Consider the following 16808-nt stretch of genomic DNA (forward strand, 5'->3'; position numbering starts at 1 on the left):
TCGCTGCGCGCCGCGACTGCCACAGACGGCAGATGTGGACGGCAGCTGGAGCGCCTGGGGAGAGTTCTCCAGCTGCGCCAGCTCCTGCCTGACCGGAGGGAGTGTGGGACTCAGGAAACGCTCCCGTCGCTGTGACAGCCCGTACCCCCGCGGCTCGGGCGCCGCCTGTCCCGGCGGAGCGCGTCAGTTCGAGCTGTGCCCAGATGACGCACTCTGTCGGCGTGTCAGCCACAAGACTGTCGACGAGTACGCGCAGGACATCTGTGGCAAGGCGGCACGTCAGGACGACACTCTGACGGGCCGCGGCACGGCGCGCACGGCCAGCAGCGCGCGCCAGGCCTGCGCCATATGGTGTGAGAGGCGCGGCGGCGGTCTGCAGCGTCACCGGCAGGCCTTCCCAGACGGGGTGCGGTGTCAGCTGCGCGGAGCCGACCGCGAACACCGCCACTTCTGCGTGGACGGCACGTGTCAGCGGTTCGACTGCGGGGTGGACTCTCTGTTTCTGACCGGCTCGGCTGGCTGCGGCCGGCAGCAGCTGCGGCAGCTAGCGGTACCGGAGGTGCCCCGCGCGCCGCCCGCGCCGCCGGCCCGCTCCGAGGGCCGCTGGTCGCCGTGGAGGTCGTACTCTCGGTGTCGGTTCCAGTGCACCGCGCCGGCGCAGGGCCTGGAGCTGGTGCAGCGCTCCTGTGACCGGCAGCCGTGCGGCGGCCTGGCGCGCTCAGTGCGCCACTGCGCACCGCGTCTGGACGGAACCGACTGCCGCTCCCTCCACACACCTTTCGAGTTCGCCTCGGCGGTGTGTCGGCGCTACAAGGAGCAGCTGAGCCTGGCGCAGCTCTCCGGGGTGGGCCTGCAGCTGGACCCCTCTGCCGAGGACCCGGACCGACCGTGCACGGTCACCTGCCAGGACCGGGACGCGGCGCTGCGCTTCTACCGCGTCAAGGGCCGCGACGGCTGGTTCCCCTCGGGACTGGACTGCTCCCGCGGCGAGGCCGGCCGAACCGCCTACTGTCTCAGTGGCAAGTGTGTCGACTTTGGCGAGGATGGCACGCCGCTCCACGACGCGCGCTACGACTACGCCTTCCTCTTCGAGTCCAGCTTCCGCTACCACCGGGTGACGCGCGACGCGCCGCCACAGACGGCCTCCAACAGCTCCAGTCACGAGGAGGCGCCGCTCTCCCGGCCGGGCGCGACGAGGATCAGAGGCAGCGTGGACCGCGAGTTTATCCAGCGTGTTATCGGAGACCTACAGAGGGAGGAGAAACCAGCGGGGAACATCAGCGCGGCAGACATCGACATGCGTAACCCGCTGCTACTGGCGAGTCTGCCTCCAGAGGCCAGCCGAGGGTCGGAGGCGCAGAACGAGCTCAGCCACGCGTTCGCGATACTCGAGCCTGCACTGCAGGTGACGGACGGCGCGGAAGGAGGAGAGGGAGTGAGAGGAGAGAGCGGAGTGGTGGCCCCCTCTGCACCGGGGGTAGAGGACGGAGAGCAGGCGCCCCGGACGTCCGCCGGGCCGGTGATCGCGGCGGGGCGGTCGGCGGGGTCACCCACCCTCTCGGCGCGAGTCTGGAGCGGCGCCATACCTTTGATACTAACAGCGCTCCGCCTTCTATAGCCTCATATCGCCCGCCGCGATTTCCATGACACGTGCCGCCTGCGTGGGCGGCACACTTCCTTACCGGTCGACCACTCGCCCGGTCGTGGTCCACTAATTGAGGAGATTGATTACGGCCCGGCGCCCCGACCGGCGGCGCCGGGACAGACGCCGAGAGAGCGCTGAGTGATTCTCTGACAGAGCGACTGTATTTACGCCTGATTTACATGAATAGGCGCCTCTCGTCTGATGAAGCGATCGTTAATGAAAGTGATTCGATTGTCAGAGAAGTGTTAATTAAAGATTTGTGGAGTAGATTTAGTGACGACTGTGAGTGGGAGGCATTCGGCTGGATGTTGTTAGTTATGGATCTTGACCGGCGCGAGTGGCGACTATAGTTAGGGTGTTGTGTTGCAATGAAGTCTCTGTGTAATGGCTGTAGCCCGTCGTGAAATATAGCGATATGTTTACCGATACTCTGGTGTTTGGCCCGAGAACCACCATAACTTTTGGATGCTTCATATGAACTTATCTATCAATTCATTTACTCGATTACACTTCAACCTAATAAGAGAGTTTGTCATCGGCTCATGATGAAATCCTATGAAGTTAATAAGAGCGCGTGTTTGTCGCCAAGCAACACGTCCACATCCAATGAACAACGTTGGTCGCTGCAGATACCTATGCGGAACTCATTTTCATGTCTGAACTGAGCCGTGAGTTACTATGGGAATACACTGACCACAGCTGACCACAAACATGATAGCCCCACGCCACATAAGGTAGTCCGGCGGCAACATGGTGGGAACTTATCAGAGACAGATATAGCACGGGTACGCCTATTCACTGATGCACACTAAAATTGTTTTCTGCTATTCTTTGACGCATCTGAGCCACCACGGAATAATAACGCTAGCGAATGTGTGTAACATAAGTCCATATCAGCACATAACATCACATCGATCCTGATTATTTTCAATTAACCTCGCCAGCCAGTCATTTCTCGGATCTCTCTGGCATCTGCCCTTGGCTCAGTGATACCGATCTGACCGAGTTGGGCCGGTGGACTCCCCTCTGATCCTCACACCCTGACGGGCGGGGCCGTCCCGTTCCTCTGCGCTCCATACGTGACGTCTCAGACGGGGCCGGGTCAGTCTGGGCCTGCCAGTCTGCAGAGGGAACGGGCAGGCGGGGCCGTACCGGGCCGGTCCGTGCGCTCGGGCGGGGCGGTTTCGTGACGGCGGCCGGCGCCGTGACCGACCCCGGGGCGCGGACCGTGACCTCGGCCGGCCCCCGGTCAGCGCGGCCGGACAATGGACCCGGAGCCGGCCGGGCAGCGACCACCGCCGGCCTTGCAGCCGTCACGGGCTGTCGGTCTGAGCCGTCTCCGACGGGGCACGGCCGGGGTGCGTGTCGGCCGCGTGACAGACCAGCCACCGCCGGCTGTCGGCCGCGGGACGGATCAGTCACCGCCGGCTGCCGGCCGCGTGACAGACCGGCCACCGCCGGCTGCTGGCTGGGACAGAGCTTGAGCTGAACACGGCAGCCGTGAGCCGCGACACGCCGTGGTATGGACTAAATGGGGGAAGAAGTAGGAAAGCTTGAGACTGAATTAACTTTTCTGTGTTTTTTTGCAGCACTTAACCTTCTGAAGTGAACGCAGTAACTTCTTTAAAACCAATGCAACACACATAATTTTTGACGAAATTGAAAAGATATGTTCGCTTTCGATCGAATCTTATATGAAAGAGTTCAAATACTACAGAACCGTTTTTACCTGATATACATGTGGTATCAGTTATATCAAGGACACCACACAGTGGAAGGGTCCTCCAGAAGCATATGCAATATGCATATCCTGCAACTGCACTACCCCGCACCACACCGCAGTACCGCTCGCCGTCCTGCAATCGCCGTCTCCGTTACTTCAATGACGCACTGTATCCACCTGCGGCTAACGAGGTGCCTTATTAGGCTCATTATGAGCGCCGTAAGCTACTGCCGACGTCCGGTCCTTTGTGACAGCTCGACCGACCCCGGCTCGTCGGACTGTAACTGAGGGCCAGACACCGGCGGGGGGTGTGAGACCCGCTGGTGAAGATCCTTGTCCTTCGAGGGCTGCTGGGAGAGTTGGCTGTGTTGGCGTGTCAGAGGAGGCGAGACATGTGTTCCATAGTGTGACTGGAGGACAGTTGAGCCTTGCAGGTGACCGTGGTAGCGGCTTATATTAGCGGGTTACATGTATCCAGCATGGAAACAGCGAGGTGGAGTATGTGAAGAGGCTAGACGACCGGACGTTGTCAGATACGGTATTTTTGTATCTTCGGTTGTTTACACAAAATATAGCGCGCTCCCGTTCGGACCACCTACCGTATTGGCAGCGCTGTTCTGGAGAGCGTAGACGAGATCAAAGATCTTGGCGTCACAATTGACAGCAAGCTGTCATTTTCGGCGCACGTGTCCCGGATTGTATGCCAGGCAAACAGGGCCCTAGGCCTGATGATCAGAACCTTTCAGGCCGGGACTAAGAGATCGAAATTTAACAAACATACGTTACTCGTTACTTACTATGCCAATGTTCGTTCAATTTTGGAATACGGTTGCGTGGTCTGGGCGGGAGCGGCCAAATCCCACACAGAGCGGGTTGATCGTGTGCAGCACAAATTCTTGTTGTGGTTGAATAGCCACACATCCTCGCCATGTTCCTCTCTGTCCTATCCTTCTCTTCTGCATCATTTTGGTATTACATCACTGTCTGTCCGTAGAAACCAACACGACCTGCTCTTCCTGAGGAATATCCTGGCCGGTAAAATCCGTTCTTCTAACCTCCTTGGTAGATTTCCGCTCCATGTGCCGCCGCGATCAACCCGCTCACAGCGGCTCTTCGCCGAGCTTCCCTGGCGCGTACGGACCGTCGGGGATGGTTTTCTGCGCCGACTACCGAGGGCCATGAACGTGTTTTTAACTAGAAGTCCCGCTGATGTTTTTAGCGATAGTTTCTACACTTTTAGAGGACACGTTTTAAACTATGTGAAAGGGCTGGAAGCGGCGTGATCGCATCCGCTGTGCTTTTAGTGTTTCTTGTTTACTAGGCTTTTTAGGCTATTATTTATTTATTTACATCTCCTGTGTTTATAACCCTACGTGTTTTTATCTTCAGTGTGTGTGTGCGTATGTAGGTGTGTGTGTGTTGTGTGTGTGGGTGTGTGCTGTTTTACTGTCTCTTTGACTTCGCCTTTTAAGTGGACTTATTGTCTGTTGGCGATTTTAAATATACAAATAGCATCAACCGGAAACGAGGCAATTAGGACTTCTTACAAACTAAACAAGGATAGATGCCTGACTACAAGTCTGCGTATCGCTTCTAGCGGCTCACCAAGCTACCAGAACGAGAACGGAAAAGCTGCAGCACCTCGTGTGGTAACAGCTAGCGAAAGTCTCTCAGTGAGCAGCCGGGCAGGCGTGAACTAAGTGCCCGGTTTCACAGAAGTCCCCGTCCGTAACTTATTGCTTCAGCGGCAATTGAGTGTGATAAACCCGACTCCCCTCTGCAACGAGCCCAGAGACTGGCAGCGAACACTTCAGGGGCGCACCTCAGATTACGCCAAGTTCGGGAAGGACCCTTGGGGGACGGGCGGTAACAAAGGAATCCCCAACAAATCCACAACGGAGTCGCGATGAATGCACAGCGAATCCATAGCGAGTTCACGGCGGAATCACATCCAGGATTCACGGAAACGTAAGTCTGGTTCCGGTCACGACCAGCCGCGGTCACCCGGTCACGGATAGCTGCTCTCCTCCCTCCCCTCCTCCTCCCCATTTGGCACGGCATAGCGGCCCGCGCCGGATGTATTTATATAAAACCGGCGCGCCCCAGAGCCCCCGAGCGTGTCCAAGACTTCCGCGAGGTTCGTGCCTCACTCGGCGAGCTTTTTTCCTACAAACAGTAACAAAGGAACGGGTTAGATTGAGTCTGGAATGGGTCTGAGAGGTCACACCGAAGCTTCAGTGTGAAGGTAGGTGAGGATTCGGAAGGACAGCGTCCCTGACGCGTGAAGTGGGAGCATCAGCGCCCACCTGCGGTTTTGGGCGACCGAGGAGACGGCGGTGCCACTCCGTGACGCGGCAGGGACGCCCGTCACGGCGCCGTAACGCGTCACGTCACGGTACTGGCGTGACGCGGATGGCGGTGTGACACACGAGCCAGCGCTCTACGGGGGTGAGGCTTCTCTCATTTTCTGCGGGGTGTGATGACGCTAAAAGGTCATTACCACACTAACTTGGAACGTCGGCGGGATAGTCGTAACCAGCTCCGTTCCGGCTCCGTGGATGGGCCGATTCGCCGCATGAGTTCTCACAAAGCAGTACCGGTAGGAGCGCGACCTCTGCCGCGGCTGATTGGCTGCTTGATAACCGTCATCAGCCGCCGCTAACCCGTTCGTGATTGGTCGGACGACCCGTCCATTGTCACAGGGAAGTGACGCTTGGATTGAATTGGCTGTAAACTGAACACTTCAGCACTCGAATGGTGCCCAGCTGTTCAGCATGACTCACTAATAGAGGTATGTTGATTGTTACCACGTGTTCATTACAGACAAAAGTAGGCTAATACATTCATGCCGATGTCAGCTGGGAGCTTTATCAGGAGGAGGTATGCAAGGTCGATTACGTAATCCCATGACCATCCTCCCTCCCTCCCACTCTCCTCTCTCTCTCTCTCTCTCTCTCTCTCTCTCTCTCTCTCTCTCTCTCTCTCCCGGACACACACACACAGCCAGCCCCACACCGCCGGCACACCCAGTCCGAGACCTGAGCCTGAGCGGAGAGCTGCGTTTGTTCCGCGCGGCCCCTGCGCCGATCTCCTAACGCCATGACCGGCGGCGTAGCACGTACGCGCTCGCTCTGCTCTTGACACACTGACGGGCGGGCGGCCGAGTCAAGGCCAGCCTGCCCTGCCCTCCGCCGGCAGAGATAGGATGAGCGGCGGGCCGGCCGACCTGCCGGCCGGCTCCGGTGCTCAGTATGCGCGCCGGAGGACAGTCTGACGGGCGACGGTCGGCTCATGGCCAGTGGTCAGCCCGGACGGACCGCCGCACGGCCTTTTATGGCCGCTGGCCGGCCCCGCTCATGGTGACGCAGAAAGTGGGCCTGCCGGACGGGATCTTTCGTAGAGGTTCGGAGCTCTGAGGCTCACTAAGAGCACGACAGGGGTGTGGAAGCCACCATGGGTCACATGCTGGAGGACAAGGCATTCTTCCTGAAACGAAAGCACACAAAGTTGAAGCTCATGTTAATACAAACGGTTGCAAAATGCAAAATACCCCAGATGTCATATGACCAATGGAACCTAGTTCAAGCTCATGGCAACATGATCGCTTCGACGTCATTGCACTCCTAAAAACACCAGATCCATGTCTGCACCTGCTGCGTGTTGGCGAGACCGGTCCTATCGACTACAAATGGGCTGCACATCGGCCCGAGGACTGGTCAGCGCTTCGGTCCATTGGCTACCATATTGGGCCCGGTGTGTTCACTGATCGATCCTATCAGAGACCCCGGCCGGTCCGATCGCCGAGTGTCGCCAGCACGCACCCTCCGCCGGAGGTGTGCGACACTCCTTACCGAGCCCCCTGCGGCTGTTCAGAGGGTCCCGCTGTCGTGTTCATCAGCTAATTCCCCAAAACGGGGGTCCGTGGTGCTCCAAGCTGCATGTAACTTCACTTCCAGATATAGGCTCACACAACACATGATACAGGGTAGCAACAGCTAATGGAAATGTTCATTGGTTGCATTTCACATCGATCGGGGATATTTTATCATATAATCAGCATTGCTGAATGAAATCGCGCATATGTGTATGCATGATAAGTGCTTAATACGATCGTCGGTCATTTCATTTCCTACCAAAAGTCAGGTAAAATAGATATGACTGCGCTGACAATCCAGATAACTACAAGGTTATTTCACACACAGACAAAAACCGAATGAGCTCATCTCACGTACATACCAAACGTCTATTCGTGCAAACAACAGAAAAAGTGCGGTTGCAAATTACCATCTGCCTAGAAAGGCATGCTCACTTCTTTAAGTGCACATTTGCTCGGTTCAGCAATTAGTAACAGACTCTGCAGGTTTCAAATTGATTAATAGGCTACCGTGATAAAGTAATCTGACAACAGCGCATCGTGGTCCGAACAATGCTTCTGGACGAAAGCCGCGGAAAACAAAAGGCGTCCGGGCGCAGAAGAAACTGTTAGCGTTACACAACACTGGCACTGGACCAACGAGTTTAGAGGGGCCGTTTATAAAGACCATCACAGAGTCGATGTACGATACAAAACAAAGGGAAGCTTATGTTCCTCGCCCTCTCAAAACGCAAATTCAGGACCTTCCCGACAGGCCAAACTGACCGAGAGCCACCCCAGTATAGCAGGCGGCTCTGTGTCCGGCTCCTGGCAAGGTCAAGGAGAGAGGCACGCATTGAGGTCAGCCCCAAACCACAGTCAATCAACGCACGTCTTAGGTAACACGGCATCAGGCTGTTTTTCTAACCTCTGCATCACCGAACGTCCGTCCGCCATCAGTTTCGGCTGTTCGCCTCAGCCGTAAGCGCCTGCTGTTTTTGTCAAAACATTCCATAGCCTGCTGGTAAGAACGCTCACATTATGACACCAGTCATTTATCATATCCCCCAGAATGTGGGTCATTACGTGCTATCATTACGGTTAGCTTAGCCGAGACCCTGAGGGTCGCCGCTATTGTTTGCTGGCTGAAATGTCCTCAGGCCGGTCGTATACTTCTGAATTAGCCACCTGAATGACACACCTGCGCCCTTACTCTCGCAAGTCTCTCCTATGCCAGCATATTTCGTCCCACTAATTTATCTTCGGTATACCTACAGTAAGATTTTTTTCTCCATCGTCTATCCCAGTCCTACTTCAAGAGTATCTGTCTCCCATTTATCCTCCCCTGTCGAACCCTTCCCTCCATTTATCCCTTTCTTTTTAATATTCCGCCACCTTTCCCCCTTCACAATTCGACCTCTCCCTCATCAGACTGATGTCTCCTCTAATCTGACCCAACCCATTTCTGCAGTCTGACCCACAAGACCCTCCCACTGACCGGCTGGCCTTGATCCCCCACACACGCACACACATTTCGTGTCCGCTTCGGCACGCGACTCTCCCGTCATCTCTCGGCGGAGGCTGTGACCTGCTGACCTGACCGACTGCGTGAGGTGCGTGTCAACCTCTGACCTCCCTCCCTGCTGTGTTACAGGTGCGTGACCTGCTCGAGCGGTGCACGTGTCCCAGCCAGTTCCCCATGATCAGAGTGTCGGAGGGTCGCTACCGCATCGGAGACACCAAGACCACCATCTTCGTCAGGGTGAGTTCCATGACCGTGACCTTTGACCGGCGGGCCGGGAAACTTGACCCGTCATATGTGCTTGTGATCCGTGATTTTCTATCCGTGGCCTATGACCTGCGACCCGTGATACGCAGCTCACAACCTGCAACCCGTGACCCTTGGTAGATCACATAACCATGTGACGCTTTTACGTAACGTCAGAATCGCCCAAAGTTGCATCAGGGTGCTGAGGTTTAACCCCTTTCACTCGTTTGGGACCGGGAAGTGGTCACATTAAATTTCGCCGCCGCTCGTATCAATTTGTGCGCCCGCGCTGGCGTGTCATGATCTGGGTGCCACTGGTTGTGTTCCGAGCCAGGTGTTCCGATCTCGACTCGGTGCTGCTGTGATGATCAGATAATGGCCCCTTCCGTAGCTCGGATAATCGACGCCGGGCTGTTACATTGCTACCGGACCCAGTAGAGCATTGCGGTTACAGAGGTGCCTCCAGCCTCATTGTAGTTTTTGTGACCGACTCTCTTCAGCCTCTTTTTGGGTATACATAAACAACGTGCATGGCGTCTGCTGGTGCACCGTCGAAATTTATTTCCCTTTATCGAAACTTCCCCAAAGTTGCTTTGCATTGCCCTTCTCTGCCTTGGCTCATGACCTGATATTATTTGAAGTCCTGGCTGTAGATATGAGTCTAGTCAAGATCCAGTCTCCCCTATTTTTCGTGCAGAGATCGGCCTGACGTCAGTCAAAAGATCAGAACCGTCCCTGAGATCAACACAGGTCAATCAGGCCCCGTCTAAACCGAGCCTTTGCCAAGTTCCGGCTCCCCTCCCCTGACCCTGACCGGCCGACCGCGGACCGGCGGGTCCCATACAGACCGGAGCTGACCCCGTGACCCCGCGGACCGGGCCGTGACCCGACTGACCCCACCATTGTGCGGCACGCGCGGCACCGCTCCCTCACTCACGAGCTGTCACCGGGGACAGGCAGCCGAGGGGAGAGGGACGGAGGGAGGGACCGCAGTCATTGGAGAGGTCCAAGGCTCGGGTCTTGACCGAGAGGGTAGGAGAGGCGGAGATAGGGAAGCAAGAGAGTTGACAGGAGCCTGCATAGAGTAGGAGAGGGAGGGGAAATGAGTGGAGAAGGAACTGGGAAAAGGAAAGGGAAGGAGGGATTCTCGGGTGTCGCGTGCTGACCTGTAGGTACCGGTGACAGCCGTGAGTCGACCGTCCCGTCCCGTGTTCCGACTAACACGCCGCCTGCCGAGGTTAATAGGCTACTGCACGCTCGTGACGTCATCCGCCCCGTGTTCCGTTAATTGAATAGCGTGTACCGGCGCAGGCTGTGCGGGCCCGGTCCTCGCGCTAGGATTGCATGCTTCATGACGGCTGCCCAAGGTCGCTGATAGGCCTTGAGCAGAGGTGAGCGCAACTCGCGCCTACTTCTGTCTTCGCCGAAAAGGGTACTTGAGTGGGTATCAACAGTATGCAATATATTTGATACATCGGCTTTCAGGTCATGAAGCTTGTTTTGTTTGCGAAATACCACTAAAAGTTTGATAACCTTGCCAGTAACAGCCTCATATCCCGTTTTTATGCCTGGATCCAACCATCACTGCGCCATTAACACCTTTTAACGGCCCGTGAAACATTTACCGCACTCTGTCGGTGACTGGCTGTCGCAAGGAGTCACCTGCTGCTCGCACTGGACCGTTCATATTGTCCGTCAGAGGCGAGGTGTCACCCCCCCCCCCCCATCCGCCGTCGCCCCGGCTCGCCGCACCCCGGCGCCGACAGCCCAGCAGCTCCAGTCAGGGCATGCCGCGCGCCGCCACTTCTTTTGTGACGACCTTATGCAACAGTGGGAGCGCGTGCGGAGAAAGCCATGTCATGTCACGTGCCATGAACTGGCGGCGTGTGCCGGGACTGCTGCCGGAACCGACTGCAATGTCCTCACTTCCTGCGCGCTCGCCTCTCACGAGCTGCAGCGGGCGGGCGCGGACAGTCCCGGAGACTTTGTGCAGCGGCGCTTTGTGTACCGCGGGGCGCGCTGGACGGGGAGGACGTCCGGAGCCGTGAGGAGGGCGACCAGCACGGAGGGCGTCGCCCCCGGCGGCTTCACGAGTGGCTGGCTGCACGGCGGTGGCACGCCACGCCGGCCGGCTGTAGTCGAGCTCCTGCCGGTCTGCTCGGTCCAAAGGCGCTCACCGGCGCCCGACCGGCCGCGGCGCCACACTCCAGGGCGTTACGCCTGTGTTGGTAGCCCGTTCGGCGGAGCTCACCGCCGTCTGTCGTGGTCCACTCGTCCCCTGCGCGAATGGATGACAAGGCGCACATAGTGCCAATGTGTACGCGTTAACACGCTGCTGTCATGTGCTTTCTGCTCTATGTTTACGCTGTTTCACTTATCACCTATCAACCTCAGTATTTCATTATGGTCACTCATATCACATTATCCTTTGTAGTCTCACCAGATTAACTCAGCGGTCTCTGACCCCTCTCACAGGTGCTGCGTAACCACGTGATGGTGCGAGTCGGCGGCGGCTGGGACACGCTACAGCACTACCTGGACAAACACGACCCCTGCCGGTGCAAGGCTGGTGAGTGACCCGGCCGAGCTGGCCCGTCCCCAGCCGGACGGAGGCGGAGCTGACCCGTCCCCAGCCAGCCGGGCTGTCCTGTTCCCAGTCCGTTAGCTTTGAGAACGATCGCCGGGCTTTAGTTGAGGATTACCGTGGAAAAATAGTAGGCATAAACAGTTGCAGCAGCGGCCGAGGGTGGAGGTCGCTGCACCAATCGTGACAGCCGTGAATAGCTGACTGACAGCAGAAACGTGACACCCGTGACACTCAGTCTGACACAAAAGGCGTGACACGCATGACACTTGGCCCGACACAGGGGCGTGGCCGAGTGACACTTGTTACATGTTAGACAGGTGACAGTTGTGACAGTTGGGCTGACATAAGAGGCTAGCGCGTGACGGCGGCGGCTCAGAAGTGACCGCGACGTTGATTACATAGTGTGATGTGTCCGTGATGGCCACATTACCATACCAAGCTTAGGTCGACCCGAGAAAACGAACGGAGGGTGACCTGATTGTGAAGATATGCATATAGCAAGGACTAAATTTAGATCTACATCCGTGCATAGAATCGTACTTTACATGGCTAATGTCAAAACGGGACTGGATGGTGTCACGTGCCTCGTGCACATTACATTCACCGAGGTCCAAATTAGGCTCGACACTTTCAAAATAGCACTTTTATAAAGTGAGACGGCCGTCACCTTCGTAAAGAATAGGTCAATCAGACGACCGCGGTCCGCAATCTATAACCTTGTGACCCGATATGGTCACCCGCTCCCCTGAGCTGTCCTCTCGGCCGCCGTCCCGTGCACGCCCGGTGCACAGCTCTGTGCACTGTCTGTGCACGGTGAGTGGAGAGCGCGGCGCGGCGATTTCTCACGACCGCCGGGTTACGCCTCGCACGAGCCGTCTGTGCACAGTGTGCACAGTGCACACAGCCGGTGCACGGTGGACGTGCGAGGCGGCGCGGCACGCGCGACACGATAACACTCCGAGGAGCTGGGAATGTCTCCAAGGCCGGCCCGACTCGACTGCAGGGCGGCGGGCAGGACAGTCGGGGGGGGGGGGGGGGGGGGCGGACAGTGGTCCGGTGAACCGTGTCCGGTCCGTTGGATGGTGTTTTGACTCCGGTCACGAGCGGTCACGGCGGGAGAGATGGTCCACCGACCGCGACCACCCGGCTGTCGGACCCTGCTCTAACCGCAGCAAATTCACGTCCGCCGCCGCACGGCACTAGCGTCTGGGACTCTAACGGAATCGCATTCAGGCGTGCTTTAAATGTGTCAAAGGGCGACACAAAGCTTCCGGAAGCAAAGGGTCGCCTATTATCAAAGCGGCAAATATTCATTATTCATTAACAAAACGCCCTATTCTAGTCTAGACTGTACCGCAATACACACGCTATAAGGCTGTCCCGCAATACCTTTAACCCTATTCCTGGCGGGCTCCGCCGGGACAAGAAACTGGCGGGGGGGGGCCGATTCGGCCCCCCCCTGAGATCTCGAGAACGAAGCAAGATAGCGACAAGCGGTAAACGGCATCGGATACGCACGGCCAAGATCTACAATTTTTACAAAGGTCATTTTCAGGTCAGGTCAAAGATGACGTCACAGGGGTCGAAAAAGTCAAAATGGCGGCGCTAGATATGGAGAGAGTTTTTCTCGAATAACTTTCGAATTAGTCAAGATAGGAACAAACTAAGGGCATCATCGTGATCCTCTCGTCAATCCGCATCGAATGATATATATGTTGACCTCGAAAGGTCAAGGTCAAAGGTTGACCTCAGGTCACGTGACCTCGAGGTCATCATGTATATCATTCGATGCGTCTTGACGAGCTGAACACAATGAGACCATCCACGCGTCTGTATCTTGTTCCTGTACGGAGTTATTGGCCAAAAACCTTTGGTGACCTTTGATGACGTCACATGACCTCACAGCTGCCCAACAGCAAAACAGACCTCAAGGTAGTGAAGGTTGATCGTATATGAAGTCATGTATGGTATATGGGGCCATTCCGACCCGTTTTAGTGGTAAAAACAGGGAGTTGATTTTTCCCCCATTGACTTATAATGGGGAGGTCGCAAAATTGACCTGACCTTAGGTCACCGATATCAAAATTCCGAGATATACAAATTGCACATACTGGTACCCTAACTAAACCCTGAAGAGAAGAAATTGATCGGTCAAAAACTCTAGCTCTGGCGTGATTGCAAACTTTTCTGAGGTAGGGTCACCAAACCGCCTCTGGTGACCTGACCTGAGGTCAGATCAACTCAAAATTTTCAGACATGTTGCGTAGAAGCCTTTTAGGAAAAGTCAGAAAATTTGAGCTTCCTAGCTCAACGCGTTTGGGAGAAATAACCAAAAAACCTCAGGGGGGGGCTCCTGAGGCCCCCCCCCCGCCAGGAATAGGGTTAAGACTGATTTTAGACTGCCGTCCCGCAATACCTATAAACGCCTGAAGGTAGACTGTCCCGCAATACAGACGCCTGATATTAGACTTTCCCGCAATACAGACAAAGGCCTGATATAGGACTATCCCGCAATAACTGCAAACGCCTGATTTTAGACTGTTCCGCAATACCTATAAACGCCTGAAGGTAGACTGTCCCGCAATACCTATAAATGCCTGAAGGTTGACTCTCCCGCAATACAGACGCCTGGAGGCAGACTATCCCGCAATATGCAAGAAAGTAACGTCTGTGTGTCCGTAGTGTAGACGTGTCGGAATTCTCGACCTCTAAATCACTGTGTGTGTGTCACCTAGTTCGGTGATCGGCATCATACCTAGGTATATGTATAGTAGGTATCTACATTGTACAATGTACAGGGACCCGCAGTTGCTACTGTACACATATATTACCAATTTAGAATTGCGCTATTATTTGCTAAGTGCTGGCCATTGGAGAAAGGAAATGTAGCGCAAAGTATGGAGGAATAACACATGTTTGCTCCTAGGACGCACGTTTTGTATAATTCCTCTTACCGCAACAGATATTCTTCCAAAACTACAATCGTGCTATTTTTCCGCGCCGGTTGCCTCCCCAGAGCCCGTCCTTGGTATCGCCTATAGCTTCCGTTCCCGCTACGTGAATGAAAGTCACGTGACTACTACAGGTTTGCGCTCAGTACTAACACACCTAGCCCGAGGGCCGGTCCGTAGCGGGGAAGGGTAGAACGCCAGAGCTCCAGCGCAGTGGAGGTGGTGGTGGCCCGTATCATAAAGAGGCAACCGTAAGCAGAACTACAATTGCCGCAGTATGAGATTATGATAAAGTTTTCTTTAAATGCATTGATTGACAAGAAAGTGCAATGCTTATCCGATATAATAAAACGGTGTCCAAGGCCTTGGAAGAACTATAAAACATATTCAGCAACGTATAAATTTTTGATACAGGCCATGAACTTTCACCTTGCCTCCGGGGAGGACCGCTCAGGAAGCCACATACCGAACGAATCGAGGCCTCGCAGCGCGGCGGCAGGGAGGTGGATAAACCATCGCCAGATCTTTCAGTTACTTATGTTTCCAGAAGAAGGAGGGGGGGCGGGTGGAGGGTGAGCGCTGTTTTCAACCCACTCACCAATCTCTTCCTTAGTAACTTATAGCTTACCGAAAAAATGCAACACAATGGTAGCCGTCACGAAATGTAGCGAAGAGTGCCTCAGCCACATCGGTTTTGAGTAATTGGAATTCAGGCCAGTGATCCTGAAGCATTATTTTATTTTTGTCGTGCATAAGCTGGGATGACGTGGTCCAAGTTAATTGCGAAGAGACGGTTTTAGTTTCAGAACATTTATGAGGCTAATCGCGCCAAATAGTATACGTTTGTTGCAAAATGTCAAATACGACAGTTTGCAACAAACGTTGACGTGCTATCCTGATGATGGAATTTATTTGACACAAGAAGTCAAAAGGCCTGGCTATACACTATGCGTCAGCGTTTTTGCGTGCGTTTTTTGCGGGTTTGCGTTTTTGCCTAATATCGTTCTAGAAAAAGTAAAAAATAATATAATTTTTACATTAGTTATATGCAGAAGTTAATATAACTCTTATATTAAATACAATTAAATATAAAAAACATCACAAAAACGTAATATCGTTTATTTTCCTAGAACGATATTACGCAAAACCCGCAAACACGCAAAAAACGCACGCAAAAAACGCATAGTGTAGCCAGGCCTAAAAAGTGGCATCGTTAGTCATCCTGCATACCTATAAATCGATTCGTCACCTTGGTTCGAGCTCAATAGTTCTTTTCGCGGATGATCGGTTTCGTTTTCTTTCTTTCTTTCTTTTTTTTTGGGGGGGGGGGACAAAAATGGCTCATCTTGCCCCACCTGTGGCCATTTTCGATTAATGACACCCGCTAAGGAAAATGACCATGCACCGCAGATAACAACCATCTCATTTTAAAGGCAAAACATGTCTTAGTTATCAGGAGCGATACCACATGTTACCGGGTGCTGAGCGTGAGAACGTTGCCGTCTCACGTGAAAGACTGCAGCCTCGTAAGCGAACGGCACATGGAAGCTCAAGTAAATTAGCGCCATAGGAGCTGAGAAACATGGGGTGGCTAAACTTGCCCCTTGGCTCATCTTACCTCACTCTCCCCTATTTGGGGCTCTCGAAACTTTGATCTGTTAAAGTTATTTGTCTGTTCATTATAAAAGCTGTCAAATTTGCCGTATCATTAAACTTTTATTGAGATTGTATTTCACACTTATCTAAAATGAACAATTTTGTCACCGGCTTCTTTTATGAATGGAATTGGATGGTCGCAAGAATGAACGAATGAATAGCTCCATTTGAGCATCAGCTGAAATCAATCCTAAATTTTAATCTACCAGTCTGCAACGAAAAGGTTTAAAAACCAGTGCAAGTTAGGCGCAATTTCTAATCTATGCCGTTTTTTATTAAGTGTCTCATAGCTCCTTAATCTTGAGCCGCTTCTCTCACGATTCATATTATGTGGTGCTTACATTGTTCAAGAAGTTATAGTATTCGAGCTCGTTGGTCTTAAAAACTACTATCGAAGTAAATTAAAGTGCTTCGGGCTTCGGCACTTAAAAACCAATCGATATTTAACCCTCACCCATTAAGCATTTCTTTTCAGCGTCTTACATGTAGCGGAGGGGCGTAGAAACCCTCAGCCATTCGGCCCTTGATAAAAAGAGCCAGAGCTTCGCTGAAAAATAAAAAAAGAGCGAAGTGCCGAGCGAAGTGACGAGAGAAATCCGATGATTTGAGGGTCCTGGTCATCGCT

General features: G+C 54.2%; 1 protein-coding gene across 1 annotated transcript in view; it reads left to right on the top strand.

Moving 5' to 3' along the window:
* The window catches only part of LOC122389317 (GAS2-like protein pickled eggs), a 38509-nt gene that overhangs the window by 17170 nt on the left and 4531 nt on the right, over window positions 1-16808 (top strand). The window contains exons 3-4 of the mRNA XM_043381203.1: window positions 8876-8983; window positions 11465-11558. Coding sequence (XP_043237138.1) covers window positions 8876-8983; window positions 11465-11558 — 202 coding nt within the window. The remainder of the gene's footprint in view (window positions 1-8875; window positions 8984-11464; window positions 11559-16808) is intronic.

Source organism: Amphibalanus amphitrite, unplaced genomic scaffold (genome assembly GCF_019059575.1).
Source record: "Amphibalanus amphitrite isolate SeventyFive unplaced genomic scaffold, NRLGWU_Aamphi_draft 000354F_arrow, whole genome shotgun sequence".
In the NCBI taxonomy this organism is placed as follows: Eukaryota; Metazoa; Arthropoda; class Thecostraca; order Balanomorpha; family Balanidae; genus Amphibalanus; species Amphibalanus amphitrite.